At 45.9% G+C, this 16,793-nt stretch overlaps 2 protein-coding genes across 2 annotated transcripts in view; one reads left to right on the top strand and one right to left on the bottom strand.

Annotated features, from left to right (window-relative positions):
* DPP3 (dipeptidyl peptidase 3) overlaps window positions 1–3,238 on the bottom strand; it is a 112,771-nt gene extending 109,533 nt beyond the window's left edge. Inside the window, exon 1 of the mRNA XM_089658077.1 lies at window positions 3,151–3,238. The gene's annotated coding sequence lies outside the window, so the exon portion shown is untranslated. The remainder of the gene's footprint in view (window positions 1–3,150) is intronic.
* Window positions 3,239–12,090: 8,852 nt separating this feature from the next.
* MRPL11 (mitochondrial ribosomal protein L11) overlaps window positions 12,091–16,793 on the top strand; it is a 35,574-nt gene continuing 30,871 nt past the window's right edge. Inside the window, exons 1-2 of the mRNA XM_089658075.1 lie at window positions 12,091–12,249; window positions 15,491–15,606. Coding sequence (XP_089514201.1) covers window positions 15,493–15,606 — 114 coding nt within the window. The 5' untranslated portion in view covers window positions 12,091–12,249; window positions 15,491–15,492. The remainder of the gene's footprint in view (window positions 12,250–15,490; window positions 15,607–16,793) is intronic.

Below are 16,793 nucleotides of genomic sequence, written 5' to 3'. Positions count from 1 at the left end.
AGGAGCTGACTGGTGCTCCAAAACACGTCTCCTTGGCAACCCAGGTCTTAGATCCTCCTGACATTACGTGCGGGCGTGCGTTCCACGGTGGTTCCGGCGTCACTTCTGGACCTGCTCCTGTCAGGACTTCCTACAGCGGTGGTTACCGCGGTCTGCTACCACCTGGACCCGGTCTATCTCCCACACCACCACCGGTGGACCCGATTTTGAGGCCGGTTTCATTTCACAAGCGCACTGTTCATATCTAAATGTGAGTGCATTACTGATGATTTTTAATAAAGTTTTTCTAATGCTACACTTAGAGGCACCCCCTTGTGCTTTCTCTTGTTCACACATGTAGGACACACAACGTTAGAGGAGATATTTGTCCAAAGCAAATACACTTTTGCACATCGATACTGACTAGTATTACAATGTTTCTCTCCTCCCTAATTTTCTCTCGATCACTAACTTTACTGACAGAAAGGGGCAGGGGAGGGTCAAACAAGGATGCTGTGCAGGTAACTAACATCCTCCATATCAACTGATTGCATCATTGCTTGTTAGGACGGCGGCAGCTAGAAGGTTGTAATGGTGCACAATGAAAACCTATGGCTTTGTGTAACTTAAAGGCAGGCTTGTTCCACCTGCTGTCTTGTATACAATTTTCGGTAATTTTTAGGCATTTTGCTAAGGCACCTCTGGAGAAACTTCAAGGCCCCCTGGTTGAAAAAGGTTGCACTAGAGTGCTAACCAGCACCTTCGTGAGAACTACAAGCCAGCTGCTGCAACGTCCGGTGGTTCTTGTAGTCCATTAATTCACAGATTGCTGTAAATGATACGGCTGTGTGGGCGGAGCCACGCTAGTGACAACGGGCGTGGGGAGAACAGCCCACAACTGCTGGAGCATCTTACACCCTAAATATGGGCGTAACATGCTCCCAAATGTGAACTTAGCTTTATATATGTATTTTCTTTCCTGAAACTTTGTGTTCAGCAAATATCGTGTGACATTTAAAATTGCAACCACCACCATATATTTCTCCAGGAAATGTATATTATATAGGGCGCGCTTGTTGGAGCCCAACCTGAAGAAAGAGCCTATTGAGCATGCTCCGAAATGCATTACCGCCCCCTTCACCTGCTACATCTGACTCTGCTCTCCAAGCTTAATTTTTGATGCACAGGCACATCCTGGACTCTACTTCCTGATCCTATAGGCATAGTCTGCTGCTGGACGGCTGGATGTCCCACCTGGATCTAATTACCACACGATGAGTCTTTTTAACCACTTGCCCTCCTGAGGATTTACCCCCCTTAATGACCAGGCCTCTTTTTGCTACTCGGCGCTGCACTAATTCAACTGATAATTGCGCGGTCATGCAATGTTGCACCCAAACGAAATTTACATCCTTTTTTTCACCCATATAGAGCTTTCTTTTGGTGGTATATGATCACCTGTGCACTTTTTATTTTTCACGCTATAAACAAAAAAAGACCAAAAATTATTTTTTACTTTCAGCTATAAAAAATATATAGTAAACTCAAAGTTGGTTATAAATTTAGGCCAAAATGTATTCTGCTACATGTTTTTGGTAAAAAAAAAAATCCCAATAAGTGTATATTGATTGCTTTGTGTGAAAGTTATAGCGTCTACAAACTATGGTATAGATACTGCAATTTACGCCATTTTGTTGCTATACAGCGCTGCGCTAGTTTAACAGACAATTGCGTGGTCATGCAATACGGTACATAAATCAAATTTATGTAATTTTTTTCACACAAATAGAGCTTTCTTTTGGTGGTATTTGATCACCTGTGCGTTTTTTTTTATTTTTTGCGCTATAAAAAAAAAAAGACAATTTTGAGAAAAAAAAAAATAATATTTTGGACTTTTTTCTATAAACCATGTCCAGTAAAAAAAATTTAAAAATCAAATTTCATCATAAATTTTGGCCAAAATGCATTCTGCGACATGTCTTTGCTAAAAAAAAAACCCAATATGTGTAAATTAATTGGTTTACATGAAAGTTATAGCATTTACAAATGGCGGGAAAGATACTCGGATTTTTTAATTTTTTTTATATACTAATAATGGCAGCAATCAGCGCCTTATGGCAGGACTGCGGCGGACATTCTGACACTGGGGGGGAACTGACTTAGGGCCACTGACATCCCCAGTGACACCAATACAGTAATCAGTGCAAAAAAAAAAAAAAAAAAAAAACTGACACTGAACTAATGGCACTGGGGAGGAAGGGGTTAACTTTTTAATTCACTGAAAGGGTTAACTGTGAGGGGAGTGTTTTACTAGGGGGCGGGGGTGTACTGCACAGGACAGCTGATCTCTCCAGATCAGCATGTCAGGAGCAGTCAGGGAACTGACAGAAAGCAGAGCTACTGCAGCCCTGCTCTCTGTCAGTGATTACCGCTAGTCGGTGGGACACAGCGGGTAATGACCGGCCGTGACCCAGAGACAGACACCCGCGGCTGTGACCGGCGGTGCAGGTAGGGCGGCGGGGCACCTCATGCGCGCACCCTACCTGTTTTGCAAAAGCACGTTTTAAAACGTGCTTTTGCCCAGCTGTGCCACCCTGCTGCCGTATTTCTACAGTGGCTGGGCGGCAAGTGGTTAACCATTTATCTTGTAAGTGCAAATTTTCCATTGTTTACTGAATAAATTATCAATACTGCACTTAGAGGCGCCTTCCTATCTTTTTCCCATTTCTCCAGGGCCTTTGCTTTCAGAAAATATATAATGTTTCGGGAGTTCTGCAGATTTTAACATGTACATGAAAAATGTCCCAGCATTGCCCCAGACAGGAAGGGGTTAATCCAGGTCGCAGCCCTCATGTTAGGAGGTCAGTTCTCAGCCCTGCACAGGTGAAGGGTCACTCTCACAGACGTCCTGACAGAAGTAACGAATCACCACCAGATATAACATCCCCTTCCAATAATACGTCCTACACGCAGCACTGCCCCCTCCTCCCCATGACCCTGTGTATGAATGAACCCATTTTGTCAGGTCCAAGCCAAGTCCATGAAGGTGTCCCACACATATATTACATATCCCGACACTCCTGTCCTGCTAGGACGATACGGGATAATCCCATAGGTAGCACATGCTCCATTCCATCTCCTCACCCCTCCAGTCACAACACTCGCTCTCACCTGCTGCTGTCCCAGATAAGGCTGCTGAAGTAAAGCCACATCCGGGTTACAGAGCTTTTCAATCGCTACCACGCCCCCATAACAGCTAGGCGCTCCAACCAATCAGCGGGCTCAAAAAGAGATCGTCCTAGTCAATGAAAGTAAAGGGGCGTGGTGTTTCGTAGACATAGCGGAGCTAGAGCATCTCAGGGGGCGGAGGCAGGCTGCGTTGACCAATAGCTGGGAGAGCTGTGTGGGACTGACAGTTTGGGAGAAATGTGTAGGCTGCATCCAATCAGAGTATAGGAAGAATACGGCGTCTATATGGCGATGTGTGTAGAGGGGAATTGTCTAGTAGAGAGAAGGAAGTGCCCTTGTGTCATACAATGGGAATTGTGTGTGGAGGAGCAGGGGAGACATAACAGAGGTGATTCAAGCCCTGCCTAGATGACATTCAGCTACCTGTATCTAAAACACTTGTATCATCATCATAGCTTTTATCCTTTCAGAAAATATCTTCAACTTTTGACATTTTTTTGTATCTCAGGGCTGCTGATCTCCTTTGGCTTCTTTCAGCCATCTCCTTCCTATGTGCACTTGCTTCAGCATCTGCAGCACATCGCCTTCCAGGACCCTCTTCACCAAACTGCATGGTACTTAGATATGAAAGAAGTATAGCCAAAGCTTTTGCAGCTATACTTCTATGAATCACAGTAGTGCAGTTTGTTCTGAAGCCCGCTGTCGGCTGATGTCACAGGGCAAGACCAGGCTCTGAAAAGATCGCGACCGCAGTGGCGTCACTAGGGTTGGTGTTACCCGGTGCCATAAAACATGGTGTCACCCCCCCCTCTCCACCAAGTACAGTCCCCCTCGGTACAGACCCCCCTCCCTCAGTACAGACCCCTCTCTCCACTAGGTATAGACCCCCCTCCCTCAGTACAGACCCCCTCTGCACTAAGTATAGACCCCCCTCCCTCAGTACAGACCCCCTTCTCCGCTAAGTATAGACCCCCCCCCTCAGTACAGACCCACTTCCCTCAGTACAGACCCCCTTCTCCACTAAGTATACAGTAGACACCCCTCCCTCAGTACAGACCCACTTCCCTCAGTACAGACCCTCTTCTCCGCTAAGTATAAACCCCCCTCCCACAGTACAGACCCACCTCGCTAAGTACAGACCCCCCTCTCCAATAAGTATAGACCCCCCTCCCTCACTACAGACCCACCTTGCTAAGTACAGACCCCCCTCTCCAATAAGTATAGATCCCCCTCCCTTAGTACAGACCCACTTCCCTCAGTACAGACCCCCTTCTCCACTAAGTATAGACCCACCTCCTTCAGTATAGACCCCCTCGCTAAGTACAGACCCCCCTGCTTCAGTATAGACCTCTCTCTCCACTAAGTATAGACCCCCCTCCCTCAGTACAGACCCCCTCTGCACTAAGTATAGACCCCCCTCTCCGCTGAGTATAGTCCCCCTCCCTCAGTACAGACCCCCCTCTCCACTAAGTATAGACCCCCCTCCATCAGTACAGACCCCCTTCTCCACTAAGTATAGTCATCCCCTATCTCAGTACAGACGCCCCTCTCCAATAAGCAGGGCCAGGACAAGGGGTGGTCCAGGAGGGACAGCTGCCCTGGGCACTGTGGTATCATGTGAGGTTGGGGGCACCACAAAGAGATAGGGGGAGGGGATTTGTGTTAAGGGGGAATTGGGGGGCACCAGGGGGTAAGAACTGTTCTAGGAGGGGAAATTTGGGGAGATGTGCTAGGAGTGGTGATCGGGGGATTTGTGTTGTGAGAGGGGGATGGGGGAAGGGGATTTGTGGTAGGAGGGGGGATTTGGGGAGTTTGTACTAGAAAAAGTGATATGGTAGAGGGGGGAGGGGATGTGTGCTAGAATGGGAATTTTTGTTTTCGGGTGGGGGGTGGGTTGTGCTAGTAGGGGTGATTGGGGGATATTTGTGCTGGAAGGGGAAGTTGGGGGGATTTGTGCCAGCGTAGGGGATTGTGGGAGGGAATTTTGTACTGGGAGAGGGGCGATTTGGAGCTGGGGGGATTTGTGAAGGGTTGATGATTTGTGCTAGCAGGGGGAAATTTTGTGGGGGGGGGGGGTGGGGTTGTGCTTTGGGCATATGGAGAGAGAAAGAGATGATTTGAGCTAAGGAGGATGAGGGGGCAAAGATTTGTGCTGGGAGAGGGGATTTCAGTAGGGGGGGTTTACTGGGAGGAAGGGGAATTTATGCTTAGCTAGTAAGCATGCAGATTAGAGATCGATTTTTTTTTTGGGGGGGAGGGGTTTGCTGACACATAATTGTCATACATCCTTGGGGGGGGAGGGCCCAGTTTGCCATGTTCGCCTTAGGCTCTAAATGACCTTGTCCAAGCACTGCCACTAAGTACAGACACCCTCTCCACTAGTGCTAGTAGGGAGGTGGGGGGGGGGGTCGGATATGTGCTGAGGGGTGCTTTGGGAGGGGAGAGGGCTTGTGCTTTCATGTGGGGGGGGGGTGTCGGTTTGCAAATCCAATCCTCACTTCTAGTATAGGTCCTCTCCACTGCCCAAGGGCTCAGGGTCAGTAGGGGGCCCCATGAGATGCCCCTGGTACCTTTTTCATAGGCTTATTTGAGTTTGGGCAAGGACACAGGGGCCCCAAGATCCCCTATTGCCCGGGGGCTCCATGAGTTGTCAGTCCGCCCCTGGTCCTCTCCCCTCCCAAAGTGCCCCCCAACACAAATCCTCTTAACCTTTCCCCCCTCCCGCACAATCACTCCTCCATCTTTTTTATCTCGCCCCCTTCGCGGTCAGTCTATCCCCCTCCTCTGTCCATGAACAATATAATAAAATGAGTACAGACCTCAGATCAGCACAGGACATGCACAGCGGTGTCCCCCCCCCCCCCCCCATACCTCCTGTTTATATGCAAACAGCCAAGGAGACAGCCAGGGACAGAAATCTGGATCAGTGCCCCTGCTGACAGGTATCACCCCTCAGGCAGGTGTCACCTAGGTGTAGTCCACACCCCCATAGTGACGCCACCATATGGTAAGTATCCACCCAGAAGCCTGGACCGAAACCCAGTGCCAAGGATCCAGAACTGCACCCCCCACTGTTAATACATGCAGTAGAATGGGTGTACCACCCTGCATCTATTCTTTTTCCCCTTGCTTCTCTGCGGCCAGGGCAGCTCCTCCTCCTGTCCACCCCTTGTCCCAGCCCTGTCGGCACCAGGCTCAGCTTCTCAGTAATCCACCAAGAGTCTGAGCCAGCCCCTCCTGAGCACCGTGAACCAGTCCCGGCTCTCTGCTCAGAGTGGAGGGGGATAACTGATCGATCGCGGCCTTTGATTGCTCAGTTCTCTGTGCAGAACTGCCAGGGGACCGAGGTGAGTATAATGTTTTTTTTCCTTCAAAAACCCCATACTTCTCTTTTAGTGGCACCCGTGCACGTCTCGCAAGTGCAGTGGAATTATGTAAGAAACGCACACAGAACTCACCTTTCCTGCTCCGGGTTCTAGTGAGAACTGGCCCTTAAGGTCTCATGCACACTGACAATCATTTTTAACTCCCCTAGAAGCCAGCAGATTGTAAAAGTGTGTACCACGTTTACCCGCATCAAGCCTTTGGGCATTAATTAATTTAATTGGCTAGAATAAATAATTATTATTCTGGCCACTGAAATAAATTAATGCTTGAGCACTAAAAGTGCCTAGTGTCTAACCGTGCAAAGCATTTTTTTCAGTCAAAATGCTGCTGCTCCAGGACGCCCTGGCAGTGTTTTTGTTTTCTGCCACTAAACTCTCCTGCCACAAAATGCTACTATAATCCTATGTGTGCATGAATACTTAGGATAACATGTAAGGAGAGTTTAGAGGTAGGGAAAAAAAACAAAACGCCTGACGCCCCTAGAAGCAACTGTAAAAACGTCCAGTGTACATGAGGCCTAAAGTGGAACTAAAGTTCTGCAGGCACAGACAGCAAGCAGGCCAGGCTCTTTATTGCAGAATAAGATGCACTTACTGTATTGCCTGCTCACTGTCCTCTCTGGCATGTGAACTGAGCTGTGCATGTGCAGCTTAGCTTACACTACTGATCCGGTCTCTTTGTCCTGGGATGACTGACTCTTGCGCATATGCATGGACCAATGAAGATAACTGAAGACCACCATGCAGCAGAAGAGGCTGTAACTGGAGAGGGACAGGACAATTGGACTGAAGGTAAGTTTAGTTCTGCTTTAATGTAGTGCAAGTTAAAGTGGTTGTAAACCCTTACATATACCCAGTGAAGTGACTGCCCTCAGGTGATACACAGAGATGAAACAATTCCTGCTATATACACCTGTTTATCTGCAGCTGTCTTTCCCATACATCCATTCAAAGTGCTGAAATTATAAAGCTTGTCTGAGAATTCAGAAAAAAGCTGTTGGAGCGCTGGCGTTACACACTAAGGAGCTCAGTAAGCAGAGCTCTGATAGATGATTGCAGGGAAGGGACACACCTCCTCCGCAAAAGCACACATGAACAGAGTTGAGGCTGTCAATCTGCTGGAGGTCCCTCCCCTGTCACCATTTTTCTCTTAGTGTCAAGAAAACCTTTCAGAAGCGACTCATGCTGATAACAGTGGAACAAAGCAGGAGACAGAAATCACTCATTACTTTTAATTGAGTACACATTATAGAAGGATATGCTTTGTTCATACTGTATTTCATGTCTGAGGTTTACAACCACTTTAACTCAGGTGTGTGAATGGGCTCTTATTAAGGGGCCCATGTGACAAAGAGAGAGCACAGTTTGGGACAGGATCACCCCATATCAGGAAATTTCAAAACAAGCATTTTAATAGCCAGTGGCTGTCAAATGGCCTCTGTGCAAAAAGAATGTCAGAGCCACAAAAGAAAAAAATAGAGAATAAATTTGCTCACTAAAGGGCTATGATGATTGCTAAGTACATGTCTCTCTATGGCTGCTTTGCTGGTTCTGTTTTGTGTTTCAGGTGACAAGCTGCCTTCTGCTGCTAGTGTAGTTCAGACCCCTGATGGACCCCGCTGGTTTTCCCTAGGTTCTCTTCCTAAGTGGGTGCACAAGCAGCCAGGCACAGAGCAGCTAGGACAGCCTCACAACTCAATGACTAGGCACAGAATTCCTTTTAATGCTTTAGCCCTGGTTCACACTGATGCGAATTGTCATGCAATTTGATCGTTCAAATAGCATGCAAAATTGCATCCAACAGTCGGCGATGGAACCGTTCTAATCGGTGTGACTCTGACTTGTGCATGAAGTCGCACAGATGTCTATCAAGTTGCACCTGAACTCGCCCTGCTATCAGACTTTGAAATCGTGCAACTTCGGGTGAAGCTGCATGATTTCAAAGTTGGATCCAGTGTGAACCGGGGCTTAAAGTGGTATTAAACCAAAAACCACAAATGTATTATATTGTAGCTTACCAATTATTGGATGTGGTGGCTGCATCAGTTTTCTTTTCTTTGGCTGTTTTCACCAGGTGATCTGGCCTGTAACATACCTCCTGTATTAATAAGACACCACTCTTGCTGTTTGAATCACCAGATGAAAATAGAAGAAAGAAAGCCTAAAAATTAAAACAAATGCAGCTATCACATCTAAGAATTGGTAAGCTGCAATAACATATTTGCTTTTGGGTTTAATACTGCTTTAATGCCTGTTGAACTTGGATGGGGTGCAGGGTAAGCTTTGGGATACTCTGAATTTAGTACGCAAAGTAACTGTAGCACACTCTTTGCCCTATCTACTCTCTTCAGGATAACTCTTCTCTTGGTAAACAACAGAAGAATGACAACCCTAGGATTCCAAGCAAAGGAAAGGTCCCAATTCAGGAGCACTGGAGTAAAAGTGGCAGTCACTAGGATCCCACATCCAGGCCTATACTCACAATGTCTCTACTTGGATGTCTCCGTCCAATCATCCAGACACATCTCCTGTGAATCTCTACGCCAGATCGTCAGTGAGTCTCCATGATTTGGCTCCAACTATTTCCAGCAAATAGGCCCCCCCAGCTCTCACAGATTTAGGACCTCGAAGAACTCCTTCAGATTTCAGCTACACTGCCCAGCAACCTTCCAAACAGATCTTCTCCAGTGGGTCCTGCTTGTTAGAGTTTATAATCTAAAGGGGAGGGCCAAGTGATACAAAAGGTAATAACTTTGGGGTTATAATTGATGGAGAAAGCAAAAATACAGTTTATTAGTTAGATGGATGACAGGCTTCCCTAAAGAGATGTTTCTTCAGGGATCGCCTTAAAGTGGATAGATTAGGAGATAGTCAATCAGATTGAGGTAAGGAGCTCCAGAGGATGGGAGAGGCTCATGAAAAGTCCAGAAGGCAAGAAGAGTTGGGCTTGATGAACTTACATTCGACTTGAACATCGGCCATTTGTGTGTTCGGCAAACACACGAACAATAAGGGTGTTCGGCGGGCTGTTCACCCACCACGCCCCACAATGCACTGCGCCCTGACAGTGCATTGTGATTGGTCAAAGCAATGCACCTGACTACAGCTCAGGTGCAATGCTTTTGCCAATAACAGCGCACGATGATGTCACAAGGGGGTGGGGTCACCCAATTGACATCACTGGGTGGCGCCCGCCCTTAGGTATTTAAGAACTGTCAGGCCAGAGCAGCCAGCATCTACTTCAGTGGACTTTTTTTAAACTTTTGTTTTTAATAAAAGACTTGTCAAAGACTGTTTTCTGCCATTTTTTAAACTACACTTTTATTTGTGAATGAGTAGCAGTATCATGTACCCCATACTCATTCACATGGGAGGGCCCCTTGTTAAAGGGGGTTTCCAGATTTTGATAAGACCCCACCCATAGACCCCCCCTGCCCCAAAGCACTCCCCCATGTTGAGGGCATGTGACCTGGTATGGTTCAGGAAGGGGGGGATGGGGGTGCTCGCTCATACCCATAAAAATCCATACCAGACCCGAAACGCTTGGTATGCATGGGGGGGACCCCACGCTGTTTTTTAAAACATTTAATTCCTGGAAATTCTTTTTACATTCACTAAAAACAAACACTAAACATTTTTTTCACTACTAAAATACCACATGACTTAATAATATAACTCATGCGGTATTTCAGTAGCTGTGCGGTATCTTACCATGTACTCAGATGTGGTAAGATATCGCTTAGTGAATTGTCCCGGTTCGAAGTTCACAGTCAAATTTTCATTTGAATGTTTGACCGCGAACTAAGCAAGGGGGGTGTTCGGCCTATCACAAAGAGGCAAGCTTAGGAGTAGGTAATGGGGGAACTAGAGAGCCGAAGGTCGTGGGAGGAACAAAGAGAATGATTTGGTTGGTATTTTGGGACAAGGTTAGTGATGTAGCTGGGAGCAGAGTTGTGGATGGCTTTGTAAACTGTTGTTAGTATTTTTAACTGTATTCACTGGGTGAACAGAAGCCCATGGAAAGAGGGCAGAGAGTGGAAGCAGACATTACATTGTTGGTAAGGTGGATGAGTCTGGGGGCAGCATTCATAATAGACTGAAGGAGGGATGACCTATGTAAAGGTAATCCAATGAGGAGCAGAATCATCCCTAGGGTTGGTGTCACCCGGTGCGGTAACACGTGGTGTCACCCCTCCACGGGGAGGAGGAGTTAACCTATATGGGGTTAACTGATCTTGCAACCCATAGTGATCCGCGGGATCAGCTTCAGCAGTTTGGAGCCTGTAAGGGGTTAACTGTGGTAGCTCTGTGCTAAAGTCAGAGATCGGTTTCTTCGGCCTGAAACTGGCACATGCGCAGTTGCTTCAGGGGATACATATCTTCACAGGTCATTTTACCGCTACACCGGGGGCAGCTGTCACTGTGCCGGGAATCCGGATCACCCCAATAACTGGCCAGGACCTTCAGAGCCCAGAAGCTCTACTGGCATCCTGCTCCTGCACCCGTGTCACCCGGTGCGGCCTGCATCCCCAAGGGACGCCATTGATGAGGAGGGGGTTGCAATAGCCGTTCAAGAGATGACTAGGGAGTGAATTAGAAGCTTTGTGGTTTCTTTTGTTAACCTGAGGCGTATCGTGGAGATGTTGTGGGAGTTCAGGCGGCAAGATTTGGACAGAAATTGGATGTGGGGCCAAAAGGAGAGTTCATATTCTAACCATCTGGCATATATATATACTTTTGTAAGGGGGGTAAGTACCATTTTTAACAGGTAATTTCTCCCACTTCTGCATTCCTTTTGGATCCATGATGGCAGCACATGAACCTAATGAGCGGTGAAGACTTTGGGTGCTAAAAACACTGTGCTGGACCCTAATGAACTGTTAAATGTTTTTTTTTAAAAAGACAACAGCTACAATATTTGTAGATGCCGACTTTTATTTTTGTAAAGTTTGCCATTATCTTGTTCCCCTTTAACTCCTCCACTATTTGCTACTATTAGGTCTCTGGCACTGGACAAGACCAATGTAATTGTCCAGGTAGCCCAGGTGAAGTGTACAGCCTGCCATTGGCATGAATGGCTACGCACTGCTGTACTTAGGCATACAGCAGTGCTACCCTAACCATGATTATACACAGCTACAGCAGCACACCGCCATTCATGCCAATGGCAGGCTGCACGCTTCACCTTGATTGCCTCAGCAATTATGCTACTCTGTCTCAGCTGGCCCGTGTGCCAGAGACCTAATTGTCTGATGTTATTTGTACACTTCAATTGTTAAAATGCTGTAAAGCCTAATGGTTCCCTAATGTTTTTTTCAATCAAGAAAACCTGACTGGGCTTCGAAAATATGGCGCCTCTATTAGAGACCCAAAAATACTTTCTTCACAATCCGAGTCACATGTTCATGTGTCATCTCTCGACCAATCAATACACTGATATGAGATACCGTGACGCGGAGGCACGGAGGTAGCGGTTGACTGACGGATGGATCGTCCTATCGGAGTTAAGCGTGCAAACCCCGCCTCCCTAAACATTTCCTAGAGAGCGAGTGAGCCGCGTTCTCATGCTGGTTGCCGGTCCCCAACTCCGGGCTGGTAGAGACATATGCCGCTGAAGGTCGGAGAAGTGTCAGCGTGAGTTTGGATAGGGAAGCCGTGGGGTGCGTTAATCAAGACCCGGGCTTTTAGAGCTAAGGTAGGCCACGCTGAGAAAAATATTGTATTTTATAAGAAGCAGAATCAAATCCGTTGCATGGAGAGCGTAATCTACAGACTAATAATGTACCAAGTGTTTGTAATGCCTAGCAGATGTCTGCACATGAATATTGCACAGGTAAAGCTGATAGAAACACTCAATGAATAACTATTGGGGGCATATTTAAAGGATTACTTCAATTTTATATTCCATCGATGCATTCCAGATTCTTTAGTGTATTACCCACATACCATCTGTTTGTCGTTTATAAATGATGGCGGACTGAAGTGGTTATACCAGGATCATGACTGCAGCTACAGCCACAATCCTGGTATTGTACTCTTCAGCCAACGATTCTCTTATGTAAAAGTGATCCGAGCAGCTATAGAGCCACTGGGTCACTTTTACATGCTGTGGAAGGTGGTCTCAACCCTCTCCGGCTACCACCACCACCTTTACTGGATTCTCCCATTCCATCGGGGATTCCGGTAAGGATGCAATCAGCAGCATCCACTTCCTTAGGCACAGTGACAGGAACTAATCTTGTGTGATGTCAGAAACTGGAAGATAAAAGGATTTTGTCACATCTACTTTCAGTCTGATGTAAACAAACCATTACCGGCTTGTGAAAGCATCTAATCAAACCGAAGAGCTTGCCACAAGGTTTTAATGGTCCTCAAACAAGTGATCCAAGCAGGTCATAATGCATCTCCTTTTTAGCTATCCAAAAGGATTTAACCGCCTCCCGCCATATATTACAATGACGGGCACAAGGCGGTTCTCTTGTTCTGGGAGGACTTCATATGACGTCCTCCCATTCTAACTGTGCATGTGCGGCTCCAGGAGCACGCAGTGCGGCGACAGCGGATCACCGATCAACGGAAAGAGCCAAAGTTGTCATCTCAGTCATGTGACGAGCTATGTCCAATCACAGCTGATCTCATGTAAATAGGGAAATGCTGGTTATCCGCATTTCTCTCCTCACGAGCTGTCACGCTGACAGCTCGAGAGGAGAGCCGGTAATCGGCATCCCTCAGAGGGGGCATGTATACTGATCATCAGGGCACTGATGATTTTTGTAGCCCCATCAGTGCCACCTGCCAGTGCCCATCAGTGCCACATCAATGCCACATGTCAGTGCCCATCTGAGCTGCCTTTCAGTGCCACCTATCAGTGCTGCCAATCAGTGCCGCCTATCAGTGTGCATCAGTGCCACCTAACAGTGCCAGTCAGTGCTGCCTTTCAGTGCCCATCAGTGCTGCCTGTCAATGCCCATCAGTGCCTCCTCATCAGTGCCACCTATCAGTGTCCATCAGTGCAGCCTCATTAGCGCACATCTGTGAAGGAGAAAAATCACTTATTTACAAAATTTCATAACAAAAACTAAGAAAAAAACGTAAGAAAAAATAAAAACCCCAGAGGTGATTAATTACCACCAAAATAAAGCTCTATCTGTCACAAAAAATGATAAAAATTTCATATGGGTACAGTGTTGCATGACCGCACAATTGTCATTCAAAGTGCAACAGCGCTGAAAGCTGGAAATTGGCCTGGGCAGGAAGGGGGTATAAGTGCCCTGTAGGCTAGTGGTTAATGGCACACTTTTTGGTAATTGTTTTGTAGCAGAAAAGCAATCACTGCACATTAGCAGGGCACATGGGGAATGTGAAAGCCAGCAAATGTGTCAAGTTCAGTAAGCTGCTAATACAACAAATGTGCAGACTGGAGCTCTCCATAGTGTTGAAACGGTGTCTTTACCTGCACAGTCAATATCTGGTTTAAAACTTGCACATTGGGGATTATTTACTAAAACTGGAGAGTGAAAAATCTGATGCATATCTGTATAGAAACTAATCCGCTTCCAAGTTTTATTGCCAAAGCCTAAAGTAAAACTATAGGCAAACCCCCCCCCCCCTTTTTTTTTTTTTTTTTTTTTTCTTCGTTTCGGATAGAGCAAGGGAGGTTTATAACCTGTCAGAATTTTTCTTTCCATTTGTGTCCCATTGCAGAGATTTCTCTTCACTTCTTGTCCCATAGCCAAACAGGACATGGGAGGAAATCCCAGCAAATTAAGGGAATTCCTTTGGGACTCCCAGGTCACCAAATCTAGTGTCCCCATTGAAATATTACTTTTCTGGTGACAATTCAAAATTTGGGATTTCCAATTTCAAGGATAATTGTAAATAGGACAAATGGAGAGGGTGAATCCCCATAACAGGGGTGCAAAAAGCAAGACAAACTGATCAGTGTTCTAATTCTTCTGTACTCTTTCCAAAAGTTAAAGGGAATAAAAAAAAAAAAAGGTTTTTCCTTTTTGTTATACTTTAATTGAACAAGCTGAAGTTAGAAGCTAATTGGTTACCATGCACAACTACACCAGATTCTCAGTGCTCCAGTTTAGTAAATCTCCCCCCGTTGCGGGCAAATGCTCGCCCCTTCGTAATTTTGATTCCTTCAAAAGTAATAACCTGTTAGTGAATTTCTGATGGTATAGATAGTGGCAAAGTTTAGGGAAGGCCAAAAACTATCTATCATCCTGTAAAACAACTCGTTACTTTTCCTAGAATGGGCAATATATGGGTTCATTTTAAAGAAGAATTCCAGGTATATTTTTTACAGTGACATAGCTTGGACCAATGTAATTATGTATATATTGCTTTTATCATACCTGGTTCACAATGTCACAGGGCAGTCATTTGGCAAAGGACCCAGAAACCAATGGAGATCACTGGAGTAAAGGTGTCTACTACAGTGATTTTCAGCTTCTAGAGGGATCTCACAGGTATGATATATTAGCTAGATCAGTGTAACTATGTAAAAGATGCCATACCTGGAGTTCTTCTTGAAAAGTATCCGTATGACAATTTTTTTTTTAGAAAATGACAAATACAAATTTTAGATGCAGTTTTTACCTGTTAGTTCCCAACATGCCCAGGGTAGGGTAGTATTTATAGCCTGCTTGCAGCCCACTACCTGTGCAGCAGTGCAGAGGTAGCATCTGTAGAGTATTTTCCCGTCTCTATTCCTCTAGCTGAAGGTGGATATAGAAGGGGCATGAAGGTAGGGCCACCACATGCATGGTACTGTGGAGGGTTCTTTCTCCCAACAGACTGTAAGCAGTGGCAAGTGAGTGAGGTTTTTGTCTGCGGTTTGCTATATATTCATATATATTTACTAAGGGTTGTAGAATGTTGGAGGATACATTAGCTGACTTTTTGTCCATTTTTGTTTATTTTTATAGCCATGTCTAAGGCTATTAAAGCTGTGAAGAAAGCCGATGTTTCTGGTGTGATTCGAACAGTCCTAGGTGCTGGGCAGGCTGCACCAGGACCCCCTCTAGGACCTACCTTGGGACAGGTAACTATGCGAGTGGTGCATTGCATAGGATGAGTTTGTAAGTAATCCCAGAATGCTAGAATAAATCTTACAACAAACTAAAAAAAGTTCCTGTCCACTTTAAAGTGGAGTTCCAGCTTAAAAAAAAAAAAATGTCAGCAGCTACAAAAACTGTAGCTACTGACTTTTAAAATACAGCCACTTACTTGTCCCTCAGTCCAGCGGTATCCTCACCACCGCTGGTTTCACTGGTCGTCTTTTCTCCCTGGCGCTGGTATCTTTAGTGTGGGCACCCGGCTGTGACAGTTTGAGGCTTCACAGCCAGGTGCCCACTGCGCATGTGCGAGAAGCGTTGCTCTTTGCGAATAGCCCCATAGTCTTCTGGGACCTATCACGTGTCCCAGAAGACTTCGGGGAGGGAGGAAAACTTTCTCTTCCGATCTCCTAGGCGATTGCAGCGGAAGTGGTTGCTTGAACCTGTCAAATTCGGGTACCCGCTCCCCAAAGGTGCCAATCCTTAATGGAGAGCGGGGGACAAAGCTTTTGGGTGGAACTCCGCTTTAAATATGATCAATAAAAAAAATATGTGCAAACTGATATTTTTGTGTATCAACAATCATATTAGGTGTAATACAATGCAAATGAAATAAAAAATAAATATATAGAATATATAATTTAAACCCAGTATGCTACCAATGGACACTGACCTAATATCAAATATTTACTGCAGTTCATGGTTACATCATATATTATCATTTATTTAAACCTTTCACAAATTTGTGCAGTTCTAAAATGAGCATACAATGAAATATTGCTTAAAGGATAAGTTCACCTTCGGGAACATGTTCCACCCCTTCTTAGGTTGTAACATGTAACACATACTCGCTCCTTCAGCCGCTCGCTGATCCCCTCTCTGCCTGTGACAGCAATACAGGAAGAAGTTCCTTGCATTAGCTGTCACAGGATACAGCCGTGCAGGGCTTTGCCACGTCATTCGTTCACAGTTCTGTGAATGTGAAAATTGCAAACACTGACATTCTTTGCGGCTGTCTGCTTGCAGTTCTCAGTGAACTACCATGGCACTGTTGAGGGCTCAGGCAGTTCATTGATTCTTCCTCTCAATGTGAAACTGCCTGCCCATAGGATGTACTGCCAGACAGCTTACGCTGACAGTCTGCAGAAGCCCTGAATGGCACCAGTGATATATA

The sequence above is a fragment of the Staurois parvus genome, unplaced genomic scaffold (genome assembly GCF_062004578.1).
Source record: "Staurois parvus isolate SC_StPar_1 unplaced genomic scaffold, SC_StPar_1.0 ptg001051l, whole genome shotgun sequence".
In the NCBI taxonomy this organism is placed as follows: Eukaryota; Metazoa; Chordata; class Amphibia; order Anura; family Ranidae; genus Staurois; species Staurois parvus.
Note: the sequence above shows the minus strand (reverse complement) of the source record. Positions and strands in the feature narration are given on the sequence as shown.